Source organism: Nuphar pumila, chromosome 7 (genome assembly GCF_984573655.1).
Source record: "Nuphar pumila chromosome 7, dmNupPumi1.hap1.1, whole genome shotgun sequence".
NCBI lineage: Eukaryota > Viridiplantae > Streptophyta > Magnoliopsida > Nymphaeales > Nymphaeaceae > Nuphar > Nuphar pumila.
The window spans coordinates 111135474-111147416 of record NC_143255.1 but is presented as its reverse complement, the minus strand read 5'-3'; the positions used below and the strand labels follow the sequence as shown (position 1 = coordinate 111147416).

Sequence of the window (11943 nt, the reverse complement as noted above, 5' to 3'; positions counted from 1 at the left end):
CCTCGTTTGGACCGGGGATAGAGGACATGAAAAGGGAATAGAGGTTAAAATCAAAACCCAGGGATGAAGGGTAGGATTTTGAGACGGGGCGGGGGTGGAGACCTTGTCTCCCGCCCCCTAACCAGTCCACTGCTATCCCTAAAACCATATCTTCATTATCTAAGCAAACCCAGAATATGGCATTGGGAGCAAGTCCTCATTCTTGGTTCTCCTGCATATCAATATTCTCGAACTACAAGAATCCTTGGAATATGATTTCCTGATAGGAAAATCGTGTGGGCCTAAATATGATATGTCACACGTTATATGTTGTCTTAGGTTCAGGCTTATATTATGTGATCTAATATGGTTGGGTCATGTGATATCTCATATGGTGTGGTGCTATTATGTGAAGATATATTATGTGATCTAATATGGTTGGGTCATGTGATATCTCATATGGTGTGGTGCTATTATGTGAAGAGACCTCTTATGCCCTTATCTGTCAATTTTCAATTCTATGATGGGCTGAATTGAAAATAGACTTCTAGGTGGTTACAATTAGGTTATTATCCTCAAACCTTATATAGTGGCCTTCTCTTCAGGCTTCCCATTGTCAACAAGAGAAATCAGTCCTCTCTCATAAGGTTTAGAGAAAGACAAGGGCCACCTATACAGGTTCTGAAAAATCATACCTGTCAAAGATCCGTCGAAGCATCAATGGATTCAAGTACGCTTTCACATTAAGATTTGGTTTCAGTCTTGCTTTCAATGATTTAGCACGTACATGTTTGACGATCCTTTTAGTTTTTTTGGTGGATTTAAAATTCCAACAATTGGTATCAGAGCGGCTTGTTCCCGTTGAATCATTAAAAAATTTGATCTTTTCAATATATTATGTTTCTTTTTCTTTTGGTAGTGTCGATCTGGTACGATCGACGTCAGGGTGCGGGCAGAGGAGGGATGATCGGCCCTTCTCGCACCATTCGGTCGTGCCCAGATGTAAAGAGGGCCGATCGACCCCCCTCTTTTCAGCATATCGTATCGTGGTCGGCCGTATAAGAGTTTATCCTTATTAGGTCTGTCAGACGGGAAGGGTCGACAGACCCTTCCTTTTTAGTTAGCATGATGGAAAGGGCCGAAAGGCCCTTTCCCTTTCAGTTTCTATCCAAGTATTGCATATAGTGTATAACAAATTTACCACAGTCATACCTATAAAATGAAAAAGTACCAAGTAAAAAACATATACATGTACGAAATAAGTTAACAAACAAATGCTAAGTAATTACTCATTTTTTTGTTGAGGAATACCCTTCATCCTCTATGTCGTCCAATCTTTATAATAGTTGAACCCAAATTACACTAAAAACGATGAACCTGCAATACATAAGCACAAAAATGAGATAACAAACATACACAAAAAATGAGATAACAAATATACACAAAAGAGTGAGTATGTTATTGAGTAAGTTATGTTATTGTACTATTTGCTTGAGGTTTTTATCTGTTAAATGTGTTCGACGTGAAATTATACAGCCTTAAGTCCTTTTCTTTCATGCCCATTTCTTAAAGAACCTAGTGCTCGTTGCCTCAAATGAAAGGAATTAAAAGTTGCAACATAAATATAGTGTAACATCATTGTGCACGTAGAGATTTATTTGTAAGTATGCAAAGTTGTGTAAAAACATACCTTGTCAGCATCAAGAAAATGATACAGTAAGTCGTTGCTTTCCAAGCAGTCAATTCCCCCCACCTCGCTGCCTTTTAGTTGAGACTATTTATTGTAAAGAAATAAGGTTTACCCGTTAGTATTTATTAATCAGTAGTAAAATAATATAAACATCACTTTTCGAACTTAGAAAAATACAATGTACGGTAAAGGGTCTTCGGCAAGTTGTCGCTTTCCATGTCTTTGTTGTGGGCCACTTGAAGTCTTTTTATGAATCTTGCTAGATGCTATATAGTAAATCCAGTATGGTAACAAAAGAACAAACAAAATTATGTGCAAATATAACAAAAAAATAAATAAATTAACATGCAAAACTAACACTTATATCACTTGCCAAGAAAGTTTATTTGCCAAACTCATTCACTTTCGGCTCTCGGGTATTATTTTTTATAGTTTTTTCTTTCTCATTAACCTGTTCTTAACAATAAAATAAATTATATATGATTAATATTAAATATATATACATGATTCAGGATATTACTTGTATCTCATATATAATCAGTTGTTCCTTTCTCTTTGAAACTCGAGACCTTTTGAATCCCTTTTTTTTATAAGAACGTGTACGATCATACATCTCGAACTACCTAAATATATACATAAAGAAGCAATTAATTAAAAAACATTGAATACACACGTAAAGAAGCCATTCATTAAACAATACTAAATATTCGTACAAAGAAGCAATTCATTAAAAAATACTTGATATACACACAAAGTAGTAATTTATTAAACAATACTGGATATACACACAAAGTAGTAATTTATTAAATAACACTGGATATACACACAAAGTAGTAATTTATTAAATAATACTGGATATATATATATATATATATATATATTTTTGTGGTGTTGCCTGTTGCGGCCAACCTCACCACATATACTACACTTATATGACACAACATCTCTATGTTTTGTTCTTCATCTATTAACCATAGGTCACCCTACTTTGCAAAGCACTTTTGGTAGATAGGCAATAAGAGTAGGTGGAGTAATGTGTGAGACATTATTTGCCATCAAGAAGAATGAATATTGATTATATATAGCTCGATACGATCCAACTTTTAAGAACTTATTGTAATAATCCTCTTGTAGGTTACCCTCATACAAAATGCATGCAATCGCATGTTCGCAAAAAATCTTGCTAACCTGCCACTCTTCACAAGAACACAAGCACCTCTGAAGATCAACACGGTAACTATGAGATCGGTCGCAGGCTTTGTACCGCTGTTGGAGGCAATGCACTACTTGCATATGTATTTATTATATCTTTTTTTTTTCTCTAACATTTCTTTTACCTTCGGCACCTACCCCGTAATATTTCTTTTCTCAAACAGTTTTCTCAGTATGAGATACAACTTTTCAATAAGTAAAATTAAGAGCTTATCATGTATGGTGAGAATCTATGAATTGAAGCAGTTTGCTATATTAGATATTAAGTATCCATATCTTTTCACTGGAAAGTGGCAGTTAGTCCAATGTTTCAAATCCATGTCAGTGGCAATATAATTGTATGCATATGTGCTTTGTTTCTTAACTTTGTTAAGAAAACAATTATAGTGTTGTTTCGTGGCTGGTTGAGTTGCACTTCACCAAAGTACACTAAGTGATAAACCAAATTTCTTTAAAAAGTTTTTTGTCAAATACTTCATACAAAATCCAACATGACATGTACATCATATGTGACGGACAACATACTTTAAACCTGAATGCCTATTTAAGATAACTGTCAATATTCATCTCTCTCTAAACTTATTGAAGTGTATGAATTCATGCTTTAATACTTCTAAAAATCATGCCTATGAATCTTTAGACTCGTTATTAAAATAATACTGGAAACATTTCACCACAAGGATCAATATTATGAGCCGACAACAATATACTTGTGTATATTCCTTTTAGGAATGTGCTATCTTCTATAAGAACTGGAGGGCATCCTTTCAAAACCCATCAATGCTTGGGTCGAAAGAATAAGAACATGTACTTAAATTGATCTTTCTGATTGGTCTTAATATACCCTAGCGATCCTCTGTTAGCCTTCATCAGATTATCTAAATAGGCGAAAAGCATATTGAAGGATTGCTCGAATTAACCATATAATGCAGCCTTAGTGTGTTTTTGTCCTCGCCATGCTTGTTTGTAAGTAACCTCTACATCTTTCTCACGATTGATATCATTCATGATTTCTCTTGGAGTTATCTTCGAGTTATCATGCATAAGTTTGTAAATAACACTTGAAGTCTACTTGGAAGACACCTTCTCTACTAAAAAGTTATCGAGTGATCTACCACACATATGCTTGCTATCATACCTCTTCACTTGAAAGAAACCTGATTTGCGTACCTTTGTGCAATGGATCTTCCATGGCCAATCAACCATTATATGAGAATTCTTCATCGTGCATACGACAGTGACTTTGTTATTGTAGCTTTTTAAAAAAAATGTTTTATAGTTATTCCTGATCACATGATCTTTCAAAAACTTGCGACAGTACTGGAGATCATTAAACCTTTTACCCAAAGCAATTTCTCGATCGTTTGAGTGTATTGATAGCCATTGCAATTGTTCACAATCATTAAGCCTTTTATTACGCAATTGCTCATGAAAATCAGATGTTTCCGCTTTAATGATTTTTAATTGCTCATTTTTGTATAAGAATCCATTGAACAAGAACTAAGGGTTTGCATTCTCCAATGTTATTGGTGCATCGCTTTTACCCACCCTTATTTATCCAATGTCATCAATCTCTTCGTTGTCTCCTATTGATATGGTATACTCATCATCATTTATATCATCCAATTTTGCACTGTCAACATGATCACTGCTATCACTAATTGACTGTTCAATTGGCCAACTAAAACAAAATTCAATGTATCTGTCGATTCATTTGTGTCCATGCATATATCATTCCTGCATTTTCAACATTCAAGATTGATCACCAAAATATTATATTCATCATCACACCTACATTTCAACCATAAATTACATCAAAATTACAACTTGTATATAGAATTATCGTATGCTCGAAAAGGTTGCATGCCATTCAAATTATTGAATTGAAGATCTGGGATAGTTGGATAATCAGCAAAAGACCTCAACTCGATAGATGGTGCTTGAGATACATGAAATTCTCTACGGGATTCGTATTATTCCATTGATCAACTATTCCTTATTTAACTACTTATTCATTAACTTTAGATACTTCTAAGTAAACATCACTAGTGGCTAACATCGATTCTACATCATCATCAACATCTATCTAGATTTTTTGGTTGTTTGGAGAATAACTATATCGAAGGATCAATAAGTTTGTTGTATACGAGGCATCGAAGCTATAAATTTTTTAAATGTAATATTTCTAAAGACCAGTAGAGATTTTCAATTATTGTACTCAAACCTATGGTAGTGTACTTTAGCCCTTTCAAACACTATCATTGACTGCCTACAACAACCACAATAGTATACTATCTACATTTAATGTCTGTGCACAGTGAACCCTAACCTTATTACACAAACACAAAAACAATAAATATTAACTAAAGAATAAAAAAATAATCATAAATCATCTACAATAATATATAAATTTTTATGCAAAATTTCGTAAACATAGTAAACACTAAACGTTAAATCTGGTGGCTAGGGACATCAATGACAACATAAAGAAACATACAAAAAGCATCCATAGCAACAACCAAACATAAATACGTATTAGGATATTCAATGATCGCAAGTTGAATCTGTTCACACCCCTGATCGTAGGCTATCATATTAAACAGAAATATGCATGGGGATACCCATGTATATATTGTATGAAACTCATATTTTGAACCTAATTATGGAGAAGTCGATCACAAGGATGATATTGTAACCTTCTCGAAATTGAGAAATCTTCACAAGGGTTCTACAGAGAAGTTTTTTGTAGGCACAAATGAGAAGAAGAAACCCTCAAACAAAAACAAGTGTATATATGATTTGACAAAATCATGACTACAAAGAAAAATCGCATATAATAAAAATTTTGTAAATATTTAAGTAACATATTTATGATTTTATTGGTTCTCTTTAAATAGAGTTTCACACATAAATTTATGTGATTTTAGGATATACACTACAAGAAAAATGCATATTAGCGACGGACGATATCCATCACTAATCCGTCGCAAATTTCATCGCTAACGTATTTAGCGATGGATTCGCGACAGATAGCGTCCGCCGCATAATCCTAGTTGCTAAATTGTGATGACATTTATCTGTCGTCAGTCCGTCGCTAATTAGCGACAGCTTATGTCCGTCGCTAATTAGCGACGGATTATATCTGGATATAATCCGTCGCTAACTTTTGGTTGGCAAGTTAGCGACGAATTCGCGACGGATTAAAGTCCATCGCAAACCATCGCCTGATTGAAATTGTCGACGGATTATTTCCTTCGCTAAGTTTAAAAAAAAAATAAAAATTTTGAAATATGAAACTCGAGAAAAATTAAACAGTGTAACCCTGCTTAGCGCACTTGTGGTCATGCCAAACAGCATATTATGTTAGTCCCTGTGCCTTGCAAACATTGCATAGGGAAAGATGAGGCAGAACCAAAAGGGTCAGTAGGCACAAAAAGTCCATTTGATCGTCACAACTACCTTCCAACTTCAACCAAGTTGTTTCGGTAGTAAACCCTGGACTCAGATTCGGGATTAATGAAGTTGATTAGCTTGAGAAAATTCATACTGCAGTAAATCTATTGTTCTCTCCGGCTAAATAGAGAATTATAAGGGGAATAAACCAGATACATCAATATATGAGGACATGCCTGACCTAGACCGCAAACTTCAAAAATCTGAAGACTTGGAACCGACCAAATACACAGGCTGGGACCCCGCAAAAAATAAGCAGCTTTGGAAATAATTGATAGATTACAATATCATCCCCATACCTTGGTTTGTAGTACACAGTAAACATGGTCCCTGTTTGTATAGCATGCAATGTTGTTGCAAGAACACCGAGATGCATACTGTGACTAGATATGACTGAAGATGAAACATTGCTCTGCTGTCTCATGGCACACCTAACTCTGACACAAAGTTCACCATTTTCGCCTCTGCAAAACGTTAATTATTTATCAGTACGATGTAAACCCCAATTCAAAGGCCTGAAAACAAATACAGGAAACATAGGAAAACCTTAAAAAAATAAAAGCATCCCCAGCAACAAGCCTCTTAGAGCTAACAAAGACACTCCAACCACTTTGAAGCAGATGCCTTCTGGGCTGGCCTGGAATATCAAGAAAAGATGCAGAAGATCACTACATAAGCAAAGTCACGACTCAATTGACAATGAATGATTTAATGCAACAAAACGTTGAATATTCATGTAGAAGAATGCAAAAACATCAAATCTGTAGGCTGCTGCAAAAACTTGCACAAGAAGCCACTTAAGCAAAATAAAATTAATATCAGATCTGACGGAATAATGCACTTTTCTAGCAACTTGAAAATCCTAATTTACAGTCTGATCTTTAATCTTGCTCTTACATCACTCTGCATTATGTTGCTCCAAAAAGAGCTCTATTAAAGCAGATCTCCAATCATAAACCTCATTAGCACAATTATTTCTTCATGAACAACAATAAACAAAAACCAAAAGAAAAGTGAAGCTATCAGGTCACCTTCTTAGCTCGTTCAAACTCATCCTCAATGTTGATGGGCAAATTTGGCACGGCTTTATTAACACAGTAAACTTTTTCCACTTGAATTTCCACCTGAAGATGAATCAGCAGCATAAAGAAATCAGGGATTAGATACAATTACAATTATGTTTGAAGTGAAATGCTTGAAAGAAACCATTTCTTTTAATGTCTTCTCTTAACAATCACCAAATAGCAAATTCAATTGATCAGAAGTCATGCCTAGCTGTATGGTCACATTAGTATATATGTTGATTTCAACCACATTTTCATCCACAGAAAAATCAACTTAGAAATCCTGATTCCTGCCTAGCTGTATGGTCACATTAGTATATGTGTCAATTTCACCAACATTTTATTCACAGACAAATCAGAACTAAAACCTATAAGAAAACTCATTCTTCAATACCAAACATCTAGGGATCACCAATTTCATATCAAGCTCATTTTCATTTGTATGGAAAGTAACAGAAACAATTAAACTAAGACCATGATAAAACTAGAATTCTTCAATAGCATCCAAAACTCCTCACCAAAACAAGTCAATAGAATAAAACAACAATCATACCTGCTGCGAAGCACCCTTGATCGACGTTCCAGGCACTGAAATGACGCCATAGACATCGATGAACGACTCCTGACTAAAACCGCTAACGAACCTCACCATCTGCCCGGCCTCACGGTAACGACGCACTGGACGGTGAACCCCATCGCCCTCAGCACCACAAACGCCATGTTCTTGCTCACGACGTGGATCGTCTGTGCCTGCCCGCGGATCCACACCTTGGAGCAGTGGCGGAGCCAGGGGTGGGCATGGGTGGGCGGTCGCCCACCCCAAAATTAGAAACCGAAAAAAAATTCTAACAAGTGTCAGGTATAATATCAGTAATAGTTTTTTGCACATTATCCAATAATTCTGTAACTTTACCTTATATTTTTACATACATTGGCTTAAAAGAGTCTTTGATTAGCCCATAAATGAATTGATTCGGACCTAAATTCACACGGGTCTGGACTGTAGTCCGACGTGTATGCAGCCTTAGACTCTCTCTTTCGCTCTCTCTATATGTCTCTCTCCCTCTGCCGCCAAAGCCGAAATAGAACAGGAGAAGACGACCATCTCTCTCTGAAACCGATGGCCTGCACCATCAATTTTCGGCGTCTAGATGAAGGGCTGGGAGACCAGAACAGCAACAAGCGGAAGAGATCGGCTGCCGACGATGGTGGTCAGCCCCTCTCCATGGAGATCGATGACCACCCATCTTCGAAGAGGGTGGTCCTCCCTTCCGCCGAGGACCCGGACAGACCCACCTTCGGCAAGCCCACCTAAGATGGAGTCATCGCCGGGAACTTCTGGCATTGTCCCTGAGACCCGAAGTCTGCCCACCCAACCAAAAACTTCTGGCTCCGCCACTGCCTTCGAGCCCTCCAACTCCGCAGTCAACAACCCGATCTTCGTCCAACTCCGGCCGCCGATCGCCTTCGACTGGAGCTCCTCCAGCGACACATCGCCGTATTTCTCAGCAAGGGGATCGGTCTCCTTGACAGTCGCGGCGGCAACTGCGGCCGCGGCAGCCTCTTGTTGACGCTTAAGCTTCTCAGCCTTGGTGGCTTCCTTCTTCGAGGCCTTCTTGCTTAGGGATTTGCCTTCCTCCTCCGCGAGCGAGGAGGGGTCGTCGCCGTCGCCGGAGATGACGCGGACGACGACGGAGTCAACTTGGGGGGAGGAGGGAGGCGAAGCGCCCTAAGCCACTCAGACAGAAATTTTCTATCGTCAATCCGTCGCTAATTAACGACGGATCCGAAATACAATATTTTTGCTACTTATTCGTTGTGAATTTTGCGACAAATTTTTTTTTGTCGCTAATTAGTGACAGATTGACGACAAAAGTTTTTCATTGTTAATTTTGCAAATATTTCAAAGGTTAGCGACAGATAGTTTTCTTTTGCTAATTCGTCGCTAAGCTGCGACGAAAAAAATTTATCACAAATTTTCATCACTAATCAGGATTTTTCTTGTAGTGATATGTGAAACAAAGTGATATTTGTAAAAGGTGTTTTACCAATATATTTATGCAAAATTTTTTATTATATGCAAAATAGTAAGTTATTTGTGATTTTGGTGATTTCAGTTTTATCAAAATTTTGTAAATAAATTTAAGGTCTAAATTCACATAAAAAAACCTGTGATTCTGAATTTAAGTGGATGTTGGACATAGATGACAGCCGGTACAATTTTATTGTAAAAATGCTTAAATTTGCAATTGCAAACGGTAAAAAGGTCCTAACAATGTCGGATATTTTTTTATTTTAGACATTGGGAGAATATAAAAAATGGTAAGGTTTTTAAATAATCAGATCAAATTATCCGTACAATAAGATTATTTTCTATGTTTTTATATTTACATAAAAAACTGCCCCAAAATCATAGACCTAGCTGTACTGGCTCTGCCAGCCCGATTCTGAAAACCATGTTGATTTTGGAACGGAGCCCATGCTGAGATCATAAGTAGTCAAATGCTAAACCAATGATCCCAGGCGACCTGCACCTAAGTAGAGTTTCATTTTTAGCAAACACTTTGGCTGCAGCAAAGATCAGGACAGGCCATGGGCGATGTAAACGGGCTGGATTCAGTTGGGTGCACTAGATCCAACCTAAATGGACATGACATAGTCAGATTCGGAGTCTGATCAGGACACGGATGGAAAAAGTTAAATCTGAATATATTAGGATTTGGATCAGAATCGGAATCAGATGTAAAAATTATACCAAATTTGGACCCCATCTTTAATCTTATACTGCTTGTCTTACCAAATCAGCCTACATGGTTCAGGTTTGGTTAGATATTTGACCTGAAATCCAAACCGTCGACATCCCTACTGATAGACAGACCGTGATAGAAACAGTCGCTTCCAAGAGCCACCCACAACCTCAAGATCTTGAAATGCAATTGAATAAGATTAGAAATTGTGCCCTCTTGCCCTTTCATGAACAGGCTGACCCGATGAGCCTAATCTAAGGGTAGGCATAGGGGCGGGTTGCAGACCCAAGATAGGTAGGTCCTGATCTCGGGTGCCATTGGTAACTTGAGCCCAAATCAAATCTAACCTGGCCCCACTAGTAAATGGGTAGGGCCTAGGTTGGCTCAGAACCAGATCTCAATAGAGCCCAGTCAACCTTTTTACTAGTCGGGCTTAAAGGACCGAACCTAACACACCTGGGCCTCAACCGATAAGACCTCGATGCAGCCTGGTCCCATGAATAGTCAAGCTAGGCTTCGGTGGGCCGAGGTCTGAGTTGGTCCTGTTGGTTCCTAACATGTCTTGGGTCGGGCCAGCCCAATGCTCACTCTTAACCTTTTATTGGTCGAGTGTGCATGCAAATCGGGCTTGGGGTCAATAAGGGGTGCATTTGGTATGGATCAGGCCAAAATCTGAACGATACTGAATCACCTATCCTCCTCTCCTAGGATCCGAAATTCAATTTTTTTAGTGTAGATTCACGAATCTCTGACCCGTCCAGAAAATAATTCCCAAATCTTTCAGTTTTCAAGTCCGAACCAGGGCATTCAAAAAATATGCATATTTTTTTGAAGGAAAAAGCCAAAATATACATAGTACTAATGATTCTGTGGACGATCAATGGGCCAGCTTAGCTTTCCACTCTGAACCCACGTGCGGTAAGATTAAGGAGAAAGGAGAAAGGTCAGTTGCCCATTATGAAAATAGGTCAGACCCATCACAAAGTAATGTACTCCAACTCCGATCCACATCGATGTCAAAGAATATGTGACTTATTCCTAACCACATTAGTGTATACCACGTCGTATTCCATTTATGCACGTTAAATATGGATCCTGCTCTAAATTTTTTCAAAACCAGATCCACGACTCATTGTGAGGATCACTGCTTGGTGCTATGGCAACTTGCTTGGGCCGTCAAGCACGTAACGGCAAGTTTGAGCCCTGAGAGCAGCCACTCGTTCCAAAAAGCAAAAGCTAGACCTGCAGCTCTACGCACGCGGCCGTTTATCCGACGACATGTCATTCTAGTCTGTTCCATGTCCATATCCGACTGGATGCAGCACACACACACCCCCCCCCCCCCCCCCGTCCTCTCTATCCTCCAAAAGATTAGAGAAAGAAAAACAAGTTTAAGTAATTCTATATGTTTTTTTTTTTTCACAGAGAAAGCTGAGGTTAGGCAGACCACTATTAGTTATATTGGGGTTCAAACCTGTAACGTCTCAACACATGGTGACCTGCACTAAAGGCACGTTTGAAGGAGAGAAAAACTTGCATAGGAAAATAAAGTTTTGCATGCAGAGAACTTTTGATACAAGAAATTTTTCAAAAAAAAAGTTTTTCACTTGTTTGTGTAACATGAGAAAAACAGAGTGAAAAAATGAGAGGGAGGAGGGTGGTGGTGAGATTGATGATGATGAGATGGTGGTAAGATATGGTGAGGAGTGTAAAAATAAATTTTCTTTTGGTAGGAAACATTCTTCCTTGCCCTCCCCCTCTCACGGAGGAATGTTATATATCAAAAAGTGTTTTTTTT

At 37.9% G+C, this 11943-nt stretch overlaps 1 protein-coding gene across 3 annotated transcripts; it reads right to left on the bottom strand.

The window, feature by feature from the left end:
• Nucleotides 1–1277: 1277 nt before the first annotated feature.
• LOC149832932 (aspartate--tRNA ligase 2, cytoplasmic-like) lies at nucleotides 1278–8078 on the bottom strand. 3 transcript variants are annotated; one of them, XR_016433137.1, is made up of 5 exons: nucleotides 7952–8078; nucleotides 7366–7458; nucleotides 6881–6971; nucleotides 6634–6798; nucleotides 1278–1356 (listed from the first exon to the last, which is right to left on the bottom strand). XR_016433137.1 is itself a non-coding variant. In XM_090012652.1 (4 exons), exons 1-3 carry the CDS (start codon nucleotides 8048–8050, stop codon nucleotides 6882–6884), a joined length of 282 nt encoding a protein of 93 aa, XP_089868778.1. In that variant the 5' UTR covers nucleotides 8051–8078; the 3' UTR covers nucleotides 6479–6798; nucleotide 6881. The 3 variants fall into 3 exon arrangements, 1 of the variants encoding a protein (XP_089868778.1); XR_016433138.1 differs by lacking the exon at nucleotides 1278–1356 and adding an exon at nucleotides 1705–1753; XM_090012652.1 differs by lacking the exon at nucleotides 1278–1356 and having other exon boundaries at nucleotides 6479–6798.
• Between the last annotated feature and the right edge of the window lie 3865 nt (nucleotides 8079–11943).

Coding starts and splice junctions, on each gene's coding strand:
- LOC149832932 (XM_090012652.1), bottom strand. CDS start 8,050: ATGGTGAGGTTCGTTAGCGGTTTTAGTCAGGAGTCGTTCATCGATGTC. Junction 7,459..7,951: donor TCAAGGGTGCTTCGCAGCAG/GTATGATTGTTG, acceptor ATTCATCTTCAG/GTGGAAATTCAAGTGGAAAA. Junction 6,972..7,365: donor AGTTTGAACGAGCTAAGAAG/GTGACCTGATAG, acceptor TTGATATTCCAG/GCCAGCCCAGAAGGCATCTG.